This window comes from Centruroides vittatus, unplaced genomic scaffold, assembly GCF_030686945.1.
Source record: "Centruroides vittatus isolate TY-2023 unplaced genomic scaffold, ASM3068694v2 contig_882, whole genome shotgun sequence".
NCBI classification, from domain to species: Eukaryota; Metazoa; Arthropoda; class Arachnida; order Scorpiones; family Buthidae; genus Centruroides; species Centruroides vittatus.
Genome location: NW_027122574.1, coordinates 613,249 through 639,253, shown reverse-complemented (window position 1 = coordinate 639,253; position 26,005 = coordinate 613,249). Strand labels below are relative to the sequence as shown.

The 26,005-nt window shown below is 30.3% G+C and overlaps 1 protein-coding gene across 1 annotated transcript in view; it reads right to left on the bottom strand.

The window, feature by feature from the left end:
* Nucleotides 1–6,928: 6,928 nt before the first annotated feature.
* LOC136983412 (uncharacterized) overlaps nucleotides 6,929–26,005 on the bottom strand; it is a 76,789-nt gene continuing 57,712 nt past the window's right edge. Inside the window, 11 exon segments of the mRNA XM_067280131.1 lie at nucleotides 6,929–7,881; nucleotides 7,959–8,072; nucleotides 8,147–8,349; nucleotides 8,433–8,634; nucleotides 9,341–9,634; nucleotides 9,718–9,876; nucleotides 13,152–13,313; nucleotides 13,501–13,674; nucleotides 13,766–13,956; nucleotides 20,389–20,656; nucleotides 23,965–24,177. Coding sequence (XP_067136232.1) covers nucleotides 7,847–7,881; nucleotides 7,959–8,072; nucleotides 8,147–8,349; nucleotides 8,433–8,634; nucleotides 9,341–9,634; nucleotides 9,718–9,876; nucleotides 13,152–13,313; nucleotides 13,501–13,674; nucleotides 13,766–13,956; nucleotides 20,389–20,656; nucleotides 23,965–24,177 — 2,015 coding nt within the window. The 3' untranslated portion in view covers nucleotides 6,929–7,846.

Sequence of the window (26,005 nt, the reverse complement as noted above, 5' to 3'; positions counted from 1 at the left end):
ACAACCAGAAGTCACATTATTTCAAAAGTTCAAAAATTTTCAAGGAGTTAGATGACAGAATGAGACTCTGTTGCCAACAGAAAAAGTATTATATACAATGGCATGATACTAATAATTTGAGATGAAGAGCGTGTATTTTAAATTAAATAAATTTAAAAAATATGCATAAAAATTGCAGCCGGAATTGTTACGATGTCACGATAAATAATTACTGAAATTCTTTTTGTTTTTTTTTTATAAAACTTATCTCTACCCTTAAAATTAAGCTTTTTACCATTTTAAAATAATTAATAATATAAAAAAGATTTTTAATAAAATCTAATAACAGATGGCGCTACACACAATTTTAACTCTTGCTGGGAAAGTTACGTAACTCGTCGCAGAATTTTTTTAAGATTTCTCGTTATTGAATTAAATTTATTATCGTTAACAATAATACAAAATACAGTATATATATTTATTTATAAGTGTATAATTACGAAAAAACATAGTAGCCTAATAATACCGGTAATAATAATACAATAATAATAGTAGTAATAGAAATATAAGTAGAATGGCCAGAGAAAAATAGACGATAGAAAAGAAAAGTAAACTTTATGCAATAATAGTCACGGATAAGAAAAAACTTACTTATTGATTAAAATAATAAGTTTACACAGTCATAGTGATAAGATAGGAAATCTACGTAATTATCTATGGTGCTGAAATAATGTCTGTTATAATAAACTCTGGATGGTTATGTCAAATTATCCTGCTATACGGTGTATATTAGAGTATATAAGTGAAGTTCATGCGTAAGGAAGAGATTTTTGGCTCACCAATTATAATTGCTATTATGTATACATAATAAGGGAAAGTATTGGAATCGTGTTAAATTTGACACTCCGAATTCTTTGCAAATTACGTTTCGAAACCTCCCGAACCCCCAATAAAGGAGAAAATTCCGTGGATATGTATGTATGTGTGCTTGTGTTTGTATTTATTTTGTTTAATATCCCTGAATGGGGATATTAAACGAAACTTGAGCTTATGTATAAGGAGCATTGATAATCTAAAAATTTTGATGATTAATTAAAGGTCGAGAGGATGGGGAGATAGAGGGGGGGGATCGTGTGTCGTACGTCAAGTGGGGTTAGACTTAATGAAGATTTATTAGCATTTACAATTTTTTATTAAAAAATAAAAGTCATCTTTATCGTCAAAATTGAGCTTTGGGTCGTTTTATAATAATTAATAATATAAAAAAGTTTATAATAAAATCTCATAGAAGGCGCCACACACAACTTTATTTATTATGATTAATAATATAAAAGATAATTTTTAAATAAAATCTCGTAACAGCTGGAAAAGATAAGCAAATCGTTGCTTGAGTTTTTTTGTAATCGATAAAAAAATAATCTTTCGAACTTATAATGGATCACTTTGTATTTCTTAATTCCAATGATATTTTATGACGTTTGCCTGAAACAATAATATCGGAAACATTAATACGGTGTGCTAGCATTATTTCATTTCAGGAAAAATGCCATAAAACTTCATTATTTATTTTAACGTTCTTTGGTCTAGTTTTGTTAACGATGCGAATCGATCTTTACTTGCAGTTACAAACAATACAATTAATACAGACTACAATATGACTGTATATAAGATCAAAACATTATTCCGGCAATATCTATCTTTTCAAATGCTTGGAAGCCCACGAGGGAATAGACTTGAACTAAAAGTTTGTTATAGAACGACTTACAAAGACTTATACACGTGGTGTTTTCGGTTAAAGGAAAGCATAAGCTCCTATATCCTTTCGTAAATACATTATTCGTAATATTACACCTCTATATTGATAATCGTTAATCAAGGAGGAAAGTTTAATGGAAGAAGTTAGGATTGCAAAGTATCCCAAATAGTTCGGAGAAGTTAAGCTTGTCTTATCGAAAATTTGGTACATACATTTCACGGACATATTGTTTAAAATATATTATAAATGTAACCAATTATGTGCTTACATTGAGATTGGGGTTCTATAACTTTTATGAACTATTTTGTATTATTTAGTATTTTTCAGTGACGAGTTGTCTAACTTTCCAGGCAAATATCACGGGCATCAGTTTTTCTTTTTACTTTATTGGGTTTAAGGTGTCTCAAACCCATTTTATGCGAAGTTTGAATTATTTATACAGTAAAGGTTTACTGTATATAATGTATATAATTAATAAAAACTATTTTATTTACTTGTTTACATTAATATTAAAATTTTTGTTTTGTGTTAATTAATTCAATTGTTACAACAAAACTTTATACTCGAAGCCTGTATTTGATTAGTTGCATTAATATATTAACAAGACAATAAAATATAATTAAAAATAATCTATTTGCATAAATAATTGACTTACTTTTAAAATGTGACTAACACATTCAACGTTTTGAGAGAAATTTTCATTTAAGATATTACACAAGTGAACATCAGTCTAAGTAAAATAATATCATGAAAAAATTAAGGATGTTACGATTTATTTAACCATAATTTTATTCAGGATATATCAATTGAATATGCCTTTATTTAAAGACAATATAAAACAAAAATCACGAGAAGTTGGCCTATATTTCTGCTTTATTCTTAGTTCTCTCTCTTAAGTTTTATGTATAAAAGTCACTTGAAATCACAAAATATTTTGCTTTATTAACGACTAATTATGTCAATTTGTTGTTTTATTACTCTGTATAACATGAGCATTAGCTATGAAATTTATCTTCGATGGGCTGAAAAACTTGCTCGTTTATCTTCGGTATACAGGAATTAACTAACTTGTCTGTCTTCATTTATTTTGTTAAATAATTATCTCAAATTATCAATTGGTAGAGATATACAAGACTAAATAATGATTAAAAAAATAGTGATTAAGATTTAAAGGCCGTATTCCACAGTCACGCGTAATGAAATTAAACAATAAATACTACAATGAAATGGGGGCTAACAAGTAAGTGAAACAGAACGAGTCTTTAGTGATACACGAAGTGTGCTCTCTAAACTTATTTAGTGTCGTTTTCTTTTTTCTTTTCTGCTTTTTAACCTTTGATTTCGTTTTAAAAACTTTATAACTCAGTCTTTTCCTACAATATTGTTCTTAGTTGTTTATCGCTTCCTTGTTCTTAAGAATGGTGCACACCGTCGACTTCTGTATGTTAAACATGGCTGCCAGATTCGCCACACGTGTACAGCTTTCATTCTTCGCGATAAGTTCTTTTTTCATTGCAACCGTCGATACTACAACTTTTATCTTACGTTTCATTGCTTTCACACTTCTTGGATACAATAGTTAATAGATAGGAGTTTTAAATATAACCAAACACATCAAAAATAAAGGGGAAAAGAGCACTAAAAAACACACAAACGTAACGCAAGAGATGCTTTCATAGCGAGATCAAATGGTTTTTACGCAAAGAGCCCGTTTTTCTTCATTGCGCGCTCCGATACGAATGTAGAAGCATCGTTCGAATTCTGAAACGTTCGAAGTACGATGTATTATTGTCAATAGTATAAATTGATTTGATGCAACTTGAAATAAATATGATGAAGTTATGATTTAAATCGCAAATTATTTGAGGACATACAGCATTTTTATCAAATTTGAAAACGAGATAATTTATTAACGGATATAATTGTTTTCCCCCCTAGAAATTATTAATTTTTTTGTATAATTTTCGTTACTTCATAATATCTTCACGGCTAACTGTGCTAATACCAGAATAATTTTTATATTTTTAAATTGATAACATTAAAAGGAATCTTGTAAATAAATTGGTTCACGATCGTTAAAAAATCGGTTGCTCTTATCAGCCAAGTCAATGGCGTAATTTAAAATATAAACCATCGTCAAACTAAACAAATACAAGGGTGGTTCAACTTTTGGGCTTCTCTATCTAAAAGACTAACAAATATTTTATTTTGAGAAAAGTACATCCGAATTTTGTTTATTCCAATAGTTATTATTATTATTTTTTTAAAACAAAGTCTGTGTTTAAACTAATTTTAAACACACAGGCTTTGTTAGAATAATTTGAAAATTGTGGAAAATATTTGCTCGAGAGGCTCCAGGCCCAATTCAATTTTGAGGCACCCTCTAAATATTTTCACCACCCTTACACCCTACAGCGTGCAGACATACAAACACGCCAAATTTTCCCCCTTTATTTTGGACTGGAGGGGTAAATTTGATACGATTCATTTCCCGTGTTATATGCATAACAGCAGGGAAAGTAATATAAAAAGCAGCCCATTTCTCTTATTACAGATTGCATAATTATTCTTGAATGAGACTTATTGATCATTGAAACTAAGATATAAATAAAATTACTCGCGTGTTTAACAAAGTTGGGCAGCATTAAAGGGTTAAATATCGAGGATTTTTTAAGCCAAAATAAATCTTGAATTAAACTGCTTCGAAGATCGGAGTAAGAGATTAACACACGAATTTAAAGATTAAGAATGAGATAAAGACTCGAATGGTGTTGATCCACTGTAGATACATTGTTTGGGACCTAAGTTTTTAACGAATTTTGGATGCCGAAATACAATCGAAGCTTTGGCTCGGGAATGCGGAACGAAAGAAGAAAATACGGCGAAAAGAATGCAAACAACGATATAAAGTTTAATTGGGGGAAAATAACAAATATTTGGGATAAAATATCTAATAAAAGAAATTGTCGGGCGCGTATGAAGATAATGGTAAATACACCCGAAAGAAAGAATTATGTTCGCACTTAAAAAATGTAAGAAGACAGATGCTAAGGCCAAGTTTAAGTTTAGAACGAATTTATCATACGAGTAAACTTAGAGAAGTCCTCTCCTTCAAAATTAGCCATAGTAGTTAGAAATTGCCCCTCTCTCTTTTTAATTTCAACAGTAATTACGAGAGAGACCGTAGTATTTTACCAATTTTCCTGTTTTGTTATTAGGAATTTTTGAGGAAAATATATTAATCTATGCTTAATATTAAATCATTCGTGAAATGAATCCGAGAAGCAAAAATTTTACCTACTATATGTCAAAACGCAGAATTAATCCTTGGCTTAGAAATAAAACGAAAACCGACGATTTCGATAATAAACGTAGAGACTTACACAATATAAAGTAATATTTGCAACACGAAAGAATGCAAATTGGCAAAAAAGTAGCAATACCCCATTTGTGTGTTGGTTGCACTCCACCTCATCTCTATTTTTATCGGTCCTACTCGTTAAGTAACCAACTACTGGCAAATTTATTATTAAAATTTAACTCAGGTATTTTTTTTTTTGCCTTAGACATGGTTTCTGTGGCTAAGTTTACTTAATTTTTTTTTAAACTACATCATCTTTAATCTCCTTTCAGTACAGTTGTTCTATGTTTATCTTTCTCTACCATAAAATTTACAATTTCTATTATTATTAATATACCACTTCTACTATAACCATTATTAAGAATTATTCTGTTTTATAAGAAAATTTCCCAAAAATATGAAGATGTATGTATTATTCAGAAGTAATTGGAATAACTTCTCGGAGAAATATTTCATAGTGTAAATAACCATCGTTATTTTCTAATAGAGCTGTTAAGAGGGTGATGACTTACCATTATCAATCAGTAGAAACATCAGTCGTACTTTTTTAAATGACGGAATGAAGAAGGAGGAAAACTTTTTCTCTGGTATGTTACTGGAGAAGTGCATTACTGGTCTCTCATAATGCGAATTCTTGTTTTGCTCTCAAAACAATTATGAACGGATGATGTTATTTGTAATCGTTATATTCTTCATAATATTCGAAGACGATTCAGGCCATCCAAATACAATAATTTAATTCTCTACTTGGACTTTATTAATAAAACTTATTATACTGGCGAAGTTTCTTAAGGTTTCCTCTCTTTGCTAATCAGAAACTTCACCAGTATAAGTCCTTTTAATAAAAAAAGTCCAAGTAGACATGCACAGAAATGTATAAAGAATTAAGACAATAATTTAATATATAGAAAACCTAATTTATATGTCCTCCTCTTCACCACAGTCATATTATTCTTCCATAAAGGAATTTTCAAATCTTCAAGAACCAACACATTTAACTTGAAATTTTACTTATACAAAATTCCCAACTGTTATTTACAGAAGGGACATTTACTTCACAAAGTAATCTTTCCCATAATTATTTTTAGATTCTGTAAATTTCTCAGACATTAATATCCAGTTCTCACTTCCTGAACCGCCAATATTAAATACTCTTGGATTCAGTTTCACCAAAGATCCAAAACTTCTTAAGAGAAATTACCATATTCGTTTGTCTTCGTGAAAACTATAATACAAACGAATGCCGTTTAAGTGTTTGACAATGATTAGAATAATGTTAGACTCTTGAGCCTTCTGGATCAATACGCATTCTTCGGAATTAAATGGTAGGATTCAAATCTCTGAACTGTATCGGTTAGAGAAAATTAGAAACGTGGAGGGTCATAGTTTTGCCCAAAATTCCGTTTAATGAAGTGGGTTTTTTTTTAAAAAAGAAAGCGGCTTTATGATTGATGGGAACAAAACCTCTTCTAATTATAGACGGTACGGGGACCAAACCGGGGGATTCTTCGCCCGCTTTTCTAATTATGGCCGTATTGTCAACGTCATCAAAAAACGGATTCCGAAAAATTTACCTTTAGATAGTGGGGAGTAATTCGCCATAAATCACTACCCCCATCCAAACTCGCGGAGGAGAAAATTTAGCTTTCTTAGTGAACATCCGACATCTTAATTACCTAATTTTTACTACACACAGAAGCAGTCTTCATTGGGAATAGTTTGAATACCCGCCACTATTCTTCTACGGCGCTCGACAACACAGAATTTCCCGTAGAAACACAAGATACTGAAAGGTACGAAGAGGAATCGTCACGAGAATCGATCAAAACTAATTTATAAATTACAAAATTTTATTATACAACAAAACAATACATTGTACATGGATGAACGATATAAAAAAAAACAACACACATGCGCAATTCTGAATTTGATTTTAAAGTTTGTTTTTCCCGTATTATGGGTTATATAAAGAAATACAAATGGTGAAATGGCATTCTCGATAGTTATGGCCAATGTTATCAAATCCACAGAATCGTATAAAATTTATACCTTCTGATTATAAATTGTAAAAAAAAAACATTAGATAATCTAAATATAATCTAATTTATATATATATATCTTCTGTTATTTACAAAAATATATTTTCTGTAAGTCATAATTAATCAATTAAATATTTACAACACAATACGATATAACAAAGGTTATAAAAATCCGTTGGAAATTTTTGTACAAAATTTTTAAATTATTAAAAAACACGCGTTGGAATAATTTATGGTAATGTAAATATCCGTCCAGATGACGATTTAGGGTAGATTTACACACAACAGTGACCAGTAAGCATCGATAAATATCACACATAGCCAGAGTTTCATCTACGATACTTGTATGATCGACAGAATACAGATCACGTGTCGTAGATGAAACTTTGATTGGCTATGTGTGATACTTATCGATGCTTACTGCACCAAACGGTCACTGTGCCGGCACGTCACTGTTGTGTGTAAATCGACCCTTAAGCCATTGTTTCCAGATCGGACTGTATTATAGGATGATCGAAATTCGCTCAGAAAAAGAAAAACAAATTATCGTAATTATCCGAATCTATGCAGATAAAAATTTAACTGCTTTATAAACCACTTATATATATTTTTTAATATACGTAATTACGCAGACGTCGCCCAAGATTCCTGAGTATTTACTCTGAAGTAACAGAGAAGGCGACCCGTACGGATTCTGTTGTGGGACGTTAATTACTGATGGTGATTGTCTTCTGCGTCGCTGACGTCTAGTCCCAAATACAAAAAAGAATTGTAGTGTTTAACGTCTTTTAAGAACGGTGGAGGAAATCGAAGCGTGGCTTACCTTTCTTACCGTGATATTGGTGTCGACGTAGTCTATCGTAAAGCTCGTCTTTGGTGGTACCGTATAGGCTAGCGTTACTTCTGCTGAGGGTGTTGGTCTTGCCTTGCAAACCCTCTGCGAAAGTATTTGTTGGTTTAGAACTTTCAGAGTATTAAAAAAAATAATGCTACCGAAACCGTTATACAAACCTTGCATGTAAGTTTCGTTATAAAAATTTGGCATCTCCCAACCGTCTTCGTCGTCTTCGTAGTAATGAGCGTAAGTACTGTGGTGCGAAGGTGCGATACTTTCGGCGTAAGGAGCGGGAGCCCCGTAAAAGAAGTTGGCTTGCGAACTGGAAATGTCGTATCCCGGTTCTGGAAGCTTCTGCAACTTATTCTTTCTAGACGATCTACAGCAAAATGCAAAATCTCGTTATACCACCACGTTTAAGCCAGTGCAATTGTCCGTTACGTATCGGGAATAGAAACGTACCTGACACAAATCATCCAAATGAGCAAGACGAGAATGATTATGAAGATGACCGCTCCCGCTATTCCTCCGGCGATATATACAAAATCGGATTTCTTTTCGCACTTTTTACCATAGAAATTGGCAGAACAATGACATCTAGGTTCGAAAGTTTCGGTATTCACTTCGCACTTTCCACCGTTTTCGCAGTGATTGGTGCAGACATCTGCAAAGACAGTTATATATACATTTTAATAGCAATTCTTTCTACATAATAATAACAATAAAAATAGTTTTCAAATGCAGAAAATTAAGTTATTCTCGCCAATTTAGACTACTGTAAAGCGATCCGGATATTAAAAAAAAGTGTTTTTCTGTATAGTTTCGTAACAGAATCTACATCACTATTCTACATTAATCATAAACAATCGCCGAATAAAAGTAAAATGAACAATCACTTTACTTAAAAAACGTATTCCCTGTCTTATAAGTGTGGAAATTTACAAGGACTGGCTTGATTTTGTTTTTAATCCTAACAGCAAGTTCGATATTTGCCATTTATCACAGCGTACAAAACCTTATTTGATAAAAAGAAAAATTTGACAACTGATATTTTTGACCCGCTCGGATAGGGTGAAGGCAGTTGGACAGTACGCGCGGCTTGTAAATCGTTTATCGTTACTTTCTTTGAATTTATATATTTAATATTTATATTTTATGCGACGATCCTATTTCTAGCTTCTCACACGTATTAACTCCGTCAGCGAGATAATGTACGAAACTATTTACAGAACGTCTAAGGCAGTGAGATAAACAAAAACGATTAAACAAGTTATAGACAGATATATATTCACATTTTCTTTACAACTAAGCTATACAAAGCACGCATTTTAAATGATTTTAATCAATAAAAATGACTAATTGCTACTTACCTACACACTGATTATTATCGCGTTTAAACGTTGGTTTACATTCGCAGGCGAAAGAATCAGTTTCTTTATGGAACACGCAGTAGGCATTTGCTTCGCATTCTCTCATCTGTCCGTTTATGAGGCAAGGATTGAAACAGTCGTTTTCTGATAGAGAACCCGTCTGTGGCGTCGTCTTATCTTCGGGACAGGGAATACACTGGGGATCGCGTTGCTCCTTACTTTGATAAGTCCCTTTCGGACAAGCAACGCACTTGTCGGTAGTGGTATTCAGGTAATGGCCCGGATTACACATTTCTGAGTTTTAAGAAAGTTAAAAAAAGATTAAAAGAGACGTAAATTTTAACTATTAAGAAAAGATTGAAAAATTTTATACGTACCCAGAGAACATTGGTTCTGACTTGTGGCCACTTTTAACGGGGTGGTTCTTCCCGGTGGGCACTGTTCGCAAGTAGGCATTCCTTTGGTTCGATAATAACCTAAGCCACACGGTTCGCACGTCCCTTTCTCTGACAGCTGATAACCGGCGGCACATTCCTCTGTAAAATAAAACAAACAAAGAATAAAGTTGCAGTTTAAAAAACTGTTGTATAAAATAAATCATAACAAATACTGTATATGAAAGTATTTCGTTAAAATTCATACGATATTCTATTGAGAAACCAATTTGTTATACTAAAACTAACGTGACCATTGCCACAGTTTTAAATTTTAAATAAGGTTTTTTTATTTTTTCTTTTGCAGAAAGAAATAAACATAAGAAATATTTAAATACTTAAATATTCTTACCGGTATCATTATTTGTTCATTGATATAAATTTGATTCTTTAAATGAAGAACATTTAATGTATCTTATAGACAAGTTCAAAGTTGACATTATTGTAATACCTGAATATAGATTAATATCTGAATTTAATTGCTAAATATTACAAGAAAATATCAGTAAATTAACACTTCCCAAGTATCAGTAGAATATATTTTTTCAAGACTAACTACAGCTCAAGGATTTATTTAGAATAACCATACAGACTGTAGTATTTGTCTCACTATCATTCTTCTTTAAAAGAGTCTGTTTAAACAGTTGTAATAAACTGAAAATTCATGGGCAAAGAGAGAGGGGGAGAGAATCATTATAGAAATAATAGTTTAATAATTTGAGGAAGGATTATAAACATACTAATCTGCATATCTTTGAAACTGGATCCTTGATTATTAAATACTACTCGTGAGATAAAATAAAATCTATTTTTTAGATATACTGTACTTAATTAAAAACAATCTAAAAATGATGTTCAATGAATGGAATAGCCAGAATTTCTCCTAACTTAAATCTAAAAGATATTTGTGGAATGTTTAAGGAAAACATATAAACAGAATACAAAACCTATTCAGACTTTCTAAGAGCTAAAGATTACAGAGATGAGTGAGTACAGCTATCAGTATCTTTAATTAATTTATTTATTCTCAGCATGAATCAGTACTGTACATCAGTAAGGTGTGGTCACACACTGTATATATCATTTATATTCAAATTAAAAAAAAAATTATATAACTAAGTTTCCTAATAATTGCATGAATACTTTTGAATAAATCAGTTATTTACTTTAATTATGAATTTTTCATTGCATCGTACAGTATTATAACTTTCGTATAAAATTTTATTTAATTCGTGCTTATATAATTTTGAAATATTTAGAAATTACCGTATTTTCTGGCGTATAAGATGACCCCCGACTTTTACGGTTAAAATATAGAGTTTGGGATATACTCGCCGTATAAGGCGACACCCGACTTTTGAGAAGATTTTCCTGGGTTAAAAAGTCGTCTTATACGCCGGAAAATACGGTAATATTTTCTTTAATTTTTGAATACGGTGAAATTGTAAGTTTTCTTTATTTCTTTCATACCTTTGATTGCCAATTTATAAATTTTTAAATATATTTTTCTTTACACAATTGTTTTTATTAAATGATTGACATTTTCTCATTCATTTACTAAGACTTAGCAGTATCTGAAAATAGTATAGTCTATTCTAATGTTTAATTCTGTTCCAAAATATATAAATTTGCAATAATTTTTTTTAGCAAATATACTAATACCATATTTATTATACAAACATAAGCTATAGCACAATATTCAATTAGCTAAAGACTTCACAGCCAGATTATTTATGGACAGTGCTAATTATTAAATAATCAAATTATGTAATTTAGCCTAAAGCTAGGCTTCCATCTTGTGCTAAAAAATGATTCAAATGACATTGGCAACATTAAAGATAATGGTGTCATTTGATACAATACATTTGTATAAAATAACATTAGCATTAATACAAGGTATGTTAAATCTGCTATTAAGAATGCATCTGAAGTACTGAAGAGAATATGAATATCACACTAAATAATAAACATGTTTAGATTAATTTGCAAATACTTAATTAATTTAAATATTATTTTTGATATTCTTTTATTATTTTGTTCCAGTTTTTTAAAATTAAAAATGGATGGTTTCTAAATGATAGTTATTGTATACATTTATACAGTAGAGTCCCGTACAATGCAACAACCCTCGAATTTTGTCGATCAGAGGTATACATTTTTTTTCAACTTATAGGCCAAGGTTTAAACTTCCATAAATCGTGTGATAATGCAGGTTTCGATAATGCGATTTCATATAATGCATAATTAATCCCCCGCATTGTATGGGACTCTACTGTATAATCAATTTTTGTTATAACATTGATTTTATTTAATATTTTAATACAAATATTAAAATTTTCTTTAATATTTATTACACGAATTTATGAAATACAATATAAATGTTAATGTAGAAATATAGGTATGAATTAGATGAAAATAAATACACTGTGTACTTAAATATGTATGAGAAATGATTGATTTATCAATCATATTTCATACATATTTAAGTATTATTTATTTATTTAAGTATTTTTTAATGTGCAATCTCATTTGGCAGCTTGACCTTTATGACATCTTTAATTTTGGAACAACCAGAAGGCTGATGGTGCCAGTCTGGGTTGTAAAAAGAATGTGAAATAACCTGTAAGTTATTCATGCACGGAATGCAAAAATGGATGAAACATTTGGGAAAATTTACTAAATCTAGCTTTTGTGTAGCACCGTTAAACAGCTTAATGGTTATGTTCTCTGCCCGGTGGAAATATTACTGGCTTTTTTTCTTTTTTAGTCACAATGGGTAGAGAAAAGACACTGCAGTAGCTTTAGTTTATTATAGTGTTTTATTTTATATAAAGTTCACCATTTGAGAATACTGATTTTCCTCATAATTCATATTTCTATTTGGAGTTGAGTTCTTCATTTGTGGCAGTTATCTCAAATTTTGTCTTCAGCACTTTATGAACTAGCAAAGTCTTGCACATCAATAAAAATCTATTTTCTATCTGTCTAAATTTTTCTGTAGATAATTTATGTAATGTATTTTGTGAAATACATAAATTCGTGATATTTATTTAAATCATTATTACAGCCTCATGTATTGTTCTATTGATAATAACAATTCAAATAAATATCATGAACTTATATATTGCAGAATTGCATCTCTTAATCTACTACTTTAAATTTTGTGTCTGAATAAATGTGACTAGCCATTTTTGGTCTCTTCAAATTTGAGATTTAGAGACGTATGAAAATTTTAATATAATAAAATAAATGATTTTTCTGGTTTTAAAAACTGGTCACATTATTCTATTCTTTCCAAGCTAATTTTATAAAAATGAAGACCTTATTTATCAGTCAACTCTCATATATTATTTTGCAGAAACTTATAAATGTTTTACCTCTACATTCTTTAACTGATACAGCCTGATTGCTTCGTGTTGTAAGACCTGGTTTACAGGAGAAACAAGTAAAAGAACCATCTGATGGTTGATAAAATCCATATCCACATGGTCTGCATATTTGAATGTTTTCATCATAATAATTTCCAGCAGAACATCTTTCTGTAAAATGAAATTGTTCTTTAATTTTTATATTTATATAAAAGAATATGTAAGAATAAATGAATTTGCATATTAAATATATTTAATATGAAAATTTTAATATAATAAATAAAACATTTAATATATAACTACGGATGTTTATATTCGTATAAATTTTAACATTTAAAATATTTAATTTTATACATACCTTTACAATCTTCCACAGATCTGGAGCCTATATTACTTGTTACACCTCTTTTTCCATTAACCGGAGGACAAGACTTACAAAAGAGTTGTCCCATTTCATTCTGATAAGTTCCAATAGGACAAGATACACACAACTTTGTTGTGTTGTCAAAATATGTACCAATGCTACAATCAACTAAAAGAAAAACATATTTAATTTTAATAATGTTAGTGTTACAGAAATCAGAAATTTTAATTCTAAATTCTTCATTTTAAAACTAACTTACCACAGTTTGGAGGCATAACAACTTGTCCCAAAGCACAAGAATAATCATTAACCATTGATAAAGACGTGAGATCTGGAACTACATTTGGTAAAGTATCACGAACGTCAAAAGCAGCATCTTTAAGGACAGCTTTTTCAACAACATTTTGGACTGTCGACTGTTGTCTAGTATTCACATTGGATACAGGATCGCTAGAAATATAAATTTTATTATAATTAACCAAGGTGTTAGTTTCATTTTTCGATTTAAATCATATTTTCCAAATTTTATTGATTAATTTCTTCAAATCTTTTTAAACATATTTTATGCAACAAGTGGACTAATTTAGTAATGACTTTACAGCCATATCTAAATTCCATTTGAAAAATTGGCCCGAAGCGGGACTTAAACTGCAATTCCCGCTTACCGTGCGGACACATTGCCAGTTACACTACCCGGACCTTCGTTCTGATCTCCTCTTCCAGCATGGCTTGGCTTGTATATGCTGGAAGAGGAGATCGAAACGAAGGTCCGGGTAGTGTAACTGGCAACGCGTCCGCACGGTAAGCGGGAGTTGCGAGTTCGAGTCCCGCTTCGAGCCGATTCTTTTCTTCTAGTTTATTCTAAATTACATTTGAAAAATTGTTACTGTTCTAATTAAATGTTGACAATAACTAATATGATATATCACAATACAAGCTGTTAAAATTGTAATGTATACTACAACAAAGTATATCAAAATAATACACAATTTTTAATGAAAAAATCCTGTAAAATTTAGTGTGTTTGTCGTTTAAATTTAATGATTTTTAAGAATTATTTGATAGAATATAGAAACTAAATGTCTAAATGTTTGGCTTTATCAGTGATTAAATATATAACTTGGAAGAAAATGAGAACTTAGAATTTTTTTTTCTTTATACCATGTGTATCATTTATATAAAATAGAGAATTTTATTAAAATTGATTAGATCCTTAATTTTATTAATACATTTATACACCTATCATCAAAGAACAAATTATTGCAGAAATTTAATGAAATTTTAGGTAACCATATCTTTCATATTGAATGTCATAATTGATTACCACTGATCAATTGAAGGGAGAAGGAGGTATTCACTAAAATGCCAATTGTTGCAAGATTTGCAGCATTACCCCTAACAAACGTTGTGTCCATCTACATGTATGCTGACATACCAACTCTTTGGAGTTCTATAAACATTACAGCTTACCAGCTTAATGATCAATACTATCTCTTCACTCAAAATAATATTTTTATTTCTATATTATATTTGTAAAATTATGAGTTCTTGTCTTCAAAGTAAACTTCATAGTGCAGTTATAAGGAACTACATGAAACATTATTCTATTGTCAGTTTTACAGAAACCTGGATTATTGAATTGTGCAAAGAAGATAAGAAATATCTTGAACAAGACTATACAGTATTAACTAGTAAAGCGCTGAGATTTAGCAAATTTGGATGTCCGTCTGGTGGTCTTATGATACTGGTAAAGAAAACATTTGGTAAGATATTTTCATGTCATATAACCAATGCTTTTGTATTCGTGATGATAGACATTAATCAGAATCTTCAATTATTGCGGGGAGAATCATATATTGGCTTAATACTTATATATTTCTCCCCCCCAGCTGATAAAAAATCAAACTTACAAGTCTTACAAAAAGCTATCGATCCATGGATGAATATTTTAAATTATTGGATATTTGGTGGTGATTTTAACATCCAAATTGGAGAAATTATGGATTCAAAATATAAAGGTAATAATGATATTATTAAAAATATAAGAATATCAAAAGATAAAACTGTAACTGTATATGCTTATTCTTTGTTAAACTTTGCACAAGATAACGACCTAATCCTACTTAATGGCAGAATCCAAGATGACCACCCAGCTGAATTTATCTTTATCTGTCAAATGAGAAAATCTATTATAGACTTTATTATGTGTTCTCAATCTATGACAGACCAATGTTTATCAATGAAAGTTTTAAATATAGATGTGTCTGATCACTTTCCTATAAATATAGTACTAAGAGGGAATAAAGGTATAACTATTCTAATTAAACCATCCGAACTTCCCCCAAAATCATTGAAAAAATCGAGAGCAAAGTTTAATATTCAAAGATTCTTAAGAAAGTTGGTTTTTAAATCCAATGAATCGTTAACACAGGAGAAGACTAATAATCTATACAAGAACTATGATTATCTGACAAAATTATTACAGTCGTTTTGTTTCAAAAATAATAAGAACGATGTGTCAAACAAATTTAAACAAAATTGGTTCGATCAAAAATGCTATTACCACAAAATAAAAAGGCAGAAAAGTTTACAACAATTTTGGAAGACAAATTTAAACTATTACCCGACTAAATATCTGTTAAACAAGAAAATATATAGAAATTTAATTAAAGCCAAAAAAGAAAATACACTATAAGTGACTCTTTAGTAGATCAAAAGGATACCAAATACTTTTGGAAAGTCATAAACAATTTTCAAAGATATCCAATGTCAACGAACGGTCTAATAATTCCTCAGAATAGTTGGTATAGTCATTTTAATGATTTTTCAATTGGTTATTCAACTAATAATAGAAGGAATATAATTCATAATGATTAACAAAATAATCAACTATATTAAGAACTGTTTAATACAGAAACCCTGTACTCTTATATTAACAAATTAAAAGATAAAACTGCTTTGGAATTTGATGCAATACCAAACTTGGTAGTAAAGAATTTTACTGAGACCAATGGTTGAATATCTGGTTAGAATATTTAATGATTTATATAATATAGGCATAGTGCCGAAAGAATGAAACAAAATTATTCTATACTTGATTTTCAAAAAAGGTGATAGAACACAACCAGCCAATTATAGACCAATCGCTTTTTTATCTGGATTTTGAAAGCTATATACATCTATTCTAATGTCAAAATTTAATGAATGGACTGCAACAAATAACTACAGAAGTAATACCCAATATGCTTTTAACAAAGATGGTGGCACTCTTATAGCAATATTTGTACTGTTAGATTTAATGACAACTCTAACTTCAAAGAAAAAGACAAAGTATTTGCACTGTTTGTTGATACAGAGAAGGCTATGTTTCAGTTCTGATATCAAATTTACAAAACAAAGTATCAAAATACCGAGAAGATATGAAAATGATTAGAGCTGTGAGTTTGCTATTCGGACAATACAATATTATTATAAAACAGAACAACTGTTTATGGCCAGCCTTTGAAATAAGTCGTGGACTGTTACAGGGTGACCCGTGGTCCCCTTATTTATTTAATTTTTGTACGTATGATCTGAACAACAGTTTTGTTAATGAAAATGATGGTTTTACCTTTGAGGGTCAAATAATACATTCTATTTCATATGCTGATGATATAGTAGTTTTAGCTCTGACTGCAGCTGCGCTTCGACGAAAAATATATGCTTTAGAAAAATATTGTGAGAAATTAAAATTGAACATTAACCCAAAAAAATCCTTCATTATGATTTTCCAAAATGGTTCTAAATTGCCAAGAAAATATATGTCTATGTATTCCGAGACTGTGTCTTCTTTTTATTTGTATTTATATTCACTACTAGGTGTATTAAGAGACACAAGGCTTTTTTACATCTTTATTTCTGGTTCTTCCATATGCCAATACGCATTTCGGGCTTAGGCCCCTTTTCTGTCGGCATGATGTGAGATTTCTTCCAGGTGGTATTGATACATGGACACTTCATTTAAAATTGCGTATTTACAGTTAAAATTGTTAAGATGTCTTAAACTGTAATGATATCTTAACAATTTTAACTGTAAATACGCAATTTTAAATGAAGTGTCTACGTATCAATACCACCTGGAAGAAATCTCACGTCATGCCGACAGAAGAGGAGCCTAAGCCCGAAACGCGTATCGGCATATGGAAGAACCAGAAATAAAGATGTAAAAAAGCCTTGTGTCTCTTAATACACCTAGTAGTGAATATAAATACAAAATATATGTCTTTTTTCCTCAACCAAGAAAAGCTTTTAATAGTCCCAGAGATAAAGTTCTTGGGTGTGGGCCTTACTCCGTCTTTGTCATTTGAAAAACACTTTAAGAAAGTTAAGATAAAGTCTACTACCTTGATCAATAATATAGTAAAATTATTTGCTAAACTGAAAATACATAATATTAGAGTCCAGTTCAAACTGTTTTGTACTATTACTTCAAATGCTTTTGGATATGCTGCTCCAATTTGGAGCCTATCTAATTTTAATAAGCTAGAGATATCCAAAATTTAGATGATCACCATTTCTTTCTGGTGTACTAGAACAGAATTAGACAGCTGGACCTTCCTTTATTCTGTTCTAGAACATCAGAAAGAAATGGTAATCGTCAAAATTTTGGAGCGACTTTGTCTTCTATTTGTAAAAAATAAACTTATTCATCCAACGGAAAACCGAATCTAGAGATAGTTCAAAATAAAATTCATAAGTAAAGTCTGTTTTCTGGATTATAATGTTCCTGGTTCGGCTCTTCGCTTAGAATTGAACAGATTTAGATTGGGTCCGTATTTTATTAAAAGCTACATTAAATTTCTCAATCAATTGAAGAATAAACGAGATGCTTCCAGCTTTATTACTGAGAATATTACACCAAAAATCTTCTGTCGATAAGTCAAAAAAAAAAATTGCGTTGGTTAATTGTCATCTTTAATTAATATGTTAAGCTTTTCGATAGATCCACTTATGGAAATTCCGATATATGTGAAATACACAGCACTCATCTAATTCAGAAAGCCTTAGAAATATCTCTATCTCAAGACATCTATGATGTAAGGAATTGTATTAATTCTGCCTGTTATAACATAATTTTAGATTATCCAAATATTAATAGCTATATGGATACAGAATTGTCTTTTAATGTTAAAAAATTTTTTATTCAATTAACATTCAATAGTGAGATTATAATTATTAATAATAATATCTACAAATTTTCTAAATTATATCGTATTGGTTGTGACAAGGCTTTGTCTAAAATTCATTTATTTTGTACTTGTAATAAGGCTCAAGAATTATGAAAACATTATAATCTTGAAGTACTGGGCTTCGCGAATAATGAAAATTCCATGTATCTTTTTTTCACAAAGCAAAAAGTAATACATTATATAATTTATATAACTATGCACAAAAATATTTTGTTACTACCCAACTAAATATGTTATCTTTGTAACTGGTTCTATGTTAAGTACAAACGGAATTATGAATATAATTATATCAATATTTCCTTTTTATGAAAACTATAAAAATCTGTTATTGATTATTTTCTTTTGGCTGTTTATATTTAATTTGTATTCTCAAGTATCTTGTAATAATATAACCACCCTCTTGGAACAGGCATATGCCTATTATAAATAAAGATTACTATTGATTGAAAGTCTGTGTTAATTTTTAACTTAAAATTCTTTCCTTATGTTTTTAATACAGTACACTCCCTACAACACAGTAGATACGTTCCATGTTATATGAATTCCATGTTGTACGAGTCACTTAAATACATGAGCCAATCACAGCCTCGCACGTGTGCAGTTTAGGGGCTACGGCTGTTTGAAAGGTTTTCTTCCATAAAATTAATCAATTCTAGACTAATCTGACTCAACATTTCCAAATCACATATAATTTTTTGGGAATAATCCATATAAACTATGGAGGATTACTTAGAATTACTTACCAAGTGTGCACCATTCAACAACGCCATTGCTTAAGCTTGTTTTCGTCGCAGAGCAGCTCATCGAATGATGGTCGCATGTTTCCTGATAAGTTATTTTTCTGCGAAAAATTCGCCAAACTTTGGAGACATTATTAATATAAATATAATTTTTATGGCCATTAAATAATAAATGGGTTTTAGTAGGTCTGCTGCTCGTTTAAACTCAACGGTTTGTGCAATGTCCGCTATTGGTCCAGATTCGACCAATCTTGTCATGACACGAGTTGGCGATGATGTTTTACCGTGTTATACGAGTCTCTTTTAGCGTGTTATACGAACACGATCACAATTTTTTTCCCGTGTTATACAAATACATGTTATATGAACCCGTGTTATGGGGGGGTCTACTGTACATATCAACAAAAACTGTTCACATCAATGCAACTAAAAAAGCTACATAATCTGTAATATAAAATTTTCCTTGTCTTAATTTAACAGTATGCATTTAAAAAATATGTCAAGTGTTTTTGTATCTGTAAAGTTAATTTCTCAAATTTGTAAACTATTTAAAAATGATTACAGATAATCTATGGACATTTTAAACACCACAGAGTTTAATCACGAGTAACAAATTACCATGTTTTTGTTTTCAAAAATTTTAATTGATAGATGTGAAAAATTATTTCACAAATGTGATGTGATTTGTAATTGTTCATATTGCTTGAAAAAGAATTCACATCATAAAATTTTTTAATGTAATCAACACTTATGTGTATTCTGTCTACGAACTATTATTCTACGAATTTATTTCTGAAATATTAAAATGTAATCGTTATAAGATAATTGAGATTTGCTTCAAACTAATCTCTAATTTAAAATTAATTTATAGTAAAATAAATTTTAAATAAAATTTCTACATCAATCTGACTTACTTAACTGCAGGAAATGAAATGGTAACTACATATACGTCATTAGTTTCAGTTTGTCGCACGACTCTTCCATTTTTCCGACATTTCACGGAGGCTTGCAATCCGTTGCAGGAATTAGCAGTTTCGTCAGAACATACATGCCACTCTCTGTTGACTTTCAATAAGCTGTCTACTACTCGTGAATGTAGAATCTTTCTTCCAGAATCAGAACATACGATGGATGAAAGGAAACCCATACTAACTTTAAATATCCTTTGAGCAGGTCTTTTAGCTAACAAAAAAAAGTTGTTGTTAAGTAATAAAAATATAAACTATTAAATTATTTTAAAAATTATATTCTATTAAGAAAATCTACATTTTAATACGTTTCCTCTCATCATATTTCCTTCAATTGTTATTTAGGACACAATGTTATGAGAAGAAACTTGGTTCAGAAACTACTAAAACTTCCATAGCAAAAAATAAGTTAGGATAATAATTAAATATTTATAAACTTCCATTAATTCATAAAATGTGCTAGAAATTCTTTGCAAAAAATTAAATTTGAATAAAAATATAATACATTTGAATATATTTGGCTATTTAATTTTTAAAACATTTCTCAAAACAATTATGTATTCTATTTTGTACATAATATTCATCATTGTACATGCTTTTAATATCCTTTTCGAAATAATTTGTTTTTTACTCTAAGCAATCTTCTGACTAGTCTAATTTCAGAATAGTTTTTCAGAGCTATATGATACAAAGATGGTATAACATAACTCTTTTAAATGTCAAATTTCTTGTAAAATGAATTAAATATTTTTGGAACTTTTATAATGGTGTATAATTGAATAAGGTGGGGTAGAATTATAAAATGAACTTTGCAATACATTTGAATAAGAGGAAATTATACACTCACTGCCATAAAAATTAGCACACTAAGAAGAAGTTGTTGAAATCAACTTCTTCTTAGTGTGCAAATAATCGGGCTAATAATTAGCCCGATTATTTAGGCGTTGGTTGGTTTATTTAATATAACTTCAGGCTTTGAGATGTATTATATTTATACCTTGTATATAATTGATTTGTATCGAATATCATGTTATGCTATGTTATGCACTCTATTCCTCTGTAACTTTACTGTTGTACGCATTTTCGAACCTGTTGTGCTTATGCGGTACCAGACTTGTACCTCAGTACGGCAATAAAGAACTTGAACTTGAACACCCTTGCTATGTGTGGTCAAGCATTATCCTGTAGAAAAATGGCTCTTGGGATTCCTGCCATGAGAAGCAACATGTGGCTACAAGATGTCACTAACATATCGCTGAGCTGTCATGGTTCCTTGGATCACTACTAGAGGTGATCAGCTATCGTGATTGATGGCACCCTAGACCATCATACCAGCTGTGGGGATGGTGTGCCGCTGTGCCAAGTGTGGGCAAGATTGAGGCATTCATCATGGGGCCTCTACACACAAACACAGCCATCATCAGTGCCCAAACTGAATCTGGATTTATTGCTGTAGACAACACGATTCCATTCCACTGTGGTCCAATCCCGTTGGGAGTGACACCACTCTAAATGAAGGCCATTACAGGGCTGTCAATGACAGCACATGTAACAACCACCACAATACCAAATGTTCCTCATCCAGGTGCCTCAAAATGGTTTGGACAGACATAGGGGCCTGCAATTATAGTGCCACCTGTGTCCATATGGCAAACAATGATATGGTCAACTGGGTACATGCTTGTTGGAGGCCCAGGTGATCTTCTTGACCAATGGGCTTGCCAAGGGCATCCTGAGCCTAGGCACTGTGTGTACGAGCTCTCTCTCATCCATTGGTCCCAACACCTCCTCTGAGTGTTGTCAGAACGGCCTAGGTGACAAGCTTTTGGCAAAATAATCATCTGGCTTCTCAACACAATGATCCTTCCCTTCTCAAACTAAGTTAGTTGTTTGTATGGTCTTTGATTGTGATGTAAAGGCATCTCTAGTGATACAGCATCCCTCTGCAACATGTTAACTACAGACAGGATGCCTTTACAATTTTTACACGCCAAGGGGGATTCACTTTAATGCCTTTCTGCAATGAGCCACCACGCTAGAACTCTAATCATTTCCATATCTGCTTGAGACTTATCTGCATGCCAAGTTTTGCAGTCATATGACAACTCGTTCTTGGTGCACTAATTTTTATGGCAATCAGTGTATTTAAACAAAGTATACCTACAAGTGATTTAAACATTCTTCATTGCTCAAGTAGCAAGAAATCTCATGCCAACTTCTTGAACGAGATAAAACTGAAAGGATTACAACCTGTCTATAACTATGTCTGAGCACACAGATGAAGTACAAAAGCTGCATAACTACAGTACCATAAAACAGTGCAAAAGTACAAAACTATAAATCAACATATCGAATAAATATTTAATAGTATGCATTAAAATATTCTTATTCCGTCAAAAACTTACGAGTAATATTAAACAAACTCCTTAGTACATTAAAACTATAAAATTTCTAACAATTATTATTGACTTAATGTAATAAGATTTATCAGAATTATTATGTAATTAGTGAATATTTCATTTATATTGAAAAAGTGAAATGTATAGTGTAATTTTGTGAAATCAGTGAAGGATTTCGTAGTAATAGAATAGTAATTTTGCAACTAATATCATCATATGCTCAGCTTACTCTAATAAAAAAATTAAGATAATAAAATAATATTAATAAAAATAAAATAGAATACAAATTAAAAACACGACATTTGTTTTTATATACTTTTCAAGTTTTCAAGTGATAAAGAAAAACAGTTCATAAAACTTAACATAAAGGAAGACTATTTTCCAAATGAATAAATCTTCATAATATCTACATTTAACTTTAAATTTCAGTAAAACATAACATTAAATGATGATAATTTTTGTCTATTATTTTATTTTAACAGTTATTTCTTTTTATTATCCATAATTTCATTTGTTACATTAATTTATTACAAAATTTGCTCTAAAGATAGATACAAGTATAAGTGCCATGTATCGTGACAAGTAACCGTGTCTCTATATTATATTTTGTAATATGTGACTATCTGGGTTTCTCTTATCTTTAGATCAGAGCTTGTAATGAATTAATTTATTTCTAGCTTAAAAATATTCAGCAAAATATGCTGATAGCAATATTTAGTCATTTCATTTCATTATAAATTCTAGAATAATTTGAATAAGTACAAGTAAAGCTTGTTATATGTATAAAAAAGTATTAAAACACATCCTTAGTTTTTAAAAACATTAAGAAGTTTAATAAGGAATTGAAAGATGTGAATAGAATTATTAAGGTAAAAATTTAATAATTCTGCTCACATCTTTCAATTCATTATTAAATTCTAATCCTTCAGTTCAAATTAATCTTCATCCTTTGGCATCTATAATTCTTCTAGATCTCATCTAAATTAATAAAATATCATGTAATAACACAATTAAGTTTATAGCGATAAATATATTATATCTTGGTATTATAGTTATTCTGTGTTTGGATTACATATTATTAGTGTATACAAAAATTATTTATTATAGTAATAATTATTATTACTTGCACATGCTGGGAAAACAAATGGCATATTTGGCTCTGTAGTTGGACGCCAAAATCCCTCACTGCCACAAATGTAGTATTTTGGAACCATCTGAGAAAATTCTAAATTATCATCACAAGTTATGGTACAAGTTTTAAAGCTGCCACTCGGTCCCCAATCAGAACAATGCCTCTGTCCTCCAACTGGTGACATTGGTATTGGACAAAAATCATCTGTTAAAAAAAAAAATTACATTTAGTATTACAGATAAAATTCTTTAAAAAAACTTTTATAAAAGAGTATTGTTTTAATTATTTTCATACATTAATTACAAATATAAATATAGAAAATTTTGACTTTAGTCTTATTGACTATTGTTTAAAAAAAGGTATCATTATAAAATTAAAAAATATGTTACATATTGTGTTATATTAAAAATATATATATAACAGAATATAAAATAGAAATTAAAATATATTGTAAGACTTTTATCAGAAGTTTGATAAATTAAACTCCTCTTTCCTTCTATTCAAAGAACCACTGAACATACTTACGATGTATAGTAAGCATACATACTCTCTTTTAAATACAGATATTCCTTGCTTAATGCAGAATTTGATTGTGTTAAATTAATTTCAGCAACTGCTTTCTATACCCAGCAAAAATTTCAATTAATGTGGCTTTAACAGCTGTTGTTTCTTAACGTAGATATGTTTTTCTCGGCAAATAAAGTGTTATAAATTTGCTATTTTCATTTCTTAAAATAGAAATATTTGTTATTAAATGAAAATTTGTTCTAACGGCTCATGATTGCTTGCCAAGTATCGAGATATCACTGTATTTCTCGGCAACTCAAGTGTTATAAATCCGCTACAATCATTTCGTAAAATAGAAATATCTGACACTACACGAACATTTGTTCTAACGGCTCATGATTGCTAGCCACGTCTCGAGCTGATCACTGTACTTTGACCCAACCTACTAACTCCGACCACGTACACAGTCTTATCAAGGGATTAGCACTACCCCTCTACATTAATCAAGGGACACCTATAAATCTTTTTAAATTAGGCTATCATTGAATGTGTTTAAATTTATTTATGAAATCTTTCAAGGAGAAAAAAAGTATTCAATTTTAGAATATTTTGTTAGATAGTAGTAGAATGCATTTTTGTCTACCTATAACTTTGCACAAATGGATTTTTTAAAAATATACATGAAATAAAGTCATTGTCTACTATAATATAATACTACAGTAGAGCATCGATTATCCGACTCAATTGGGGACTGGGGTTGGTCGGAACTGAAAAAGGATAACCGAAAAATATGAAAAAATACTTTATTCGTGTAGTATATTAGTATATCCCATGCAATCAGTATATCGCTATTAACCTACTTCACGTTGAATTTTCATCGATGTTAAGCCTAACAAAATTCTTTTTAAAAATAATAATCGTCGCTATTGTATTGTTAAAAAATTATTTCTTTATTTTGAACAAAATAAATACAAGAATAAAGATAAAAATAGAAAATTAAGCCTGGTTTAAATACTGGCCTCCCTTTCGTGGTCGAGCCAGTGTTTCCAGCTAAAACACGCAAAAATTTAACAAAAATAATATTAAAGTAGCCAAGACATAGCCAAATATTATAGCGCCACATCACTAGCGGACATTTGAATTTGCCGACTAGAACACGGTTGGTTAACCGATGTGACGGTTAATCAAGGTTTGGATAATCAATGCTCTACTGCACCTTAGGACAAATGATGACTGTATCTGGTATTGTAAAAATATATTAAAATTTAAAAAAGTTACTGTAACATTTATTTATAATTTTGCAGAACATATAATAAAACTGCATATTTAAGTAAGATATCAGTTACAGAATACTAATTTTTCAGAGAAACATTAGTCAAATAGACCAAAATTTATATAATATTCAACTCCCTTATTATCTAGACATGTTAAGACCCACTAGTCTATAGACCAATAGTGTTATCAATTTATGATCTTATAACATCTTGTTTGCATCAAACTTTCATCAAACATTAAGCTTGTGAAT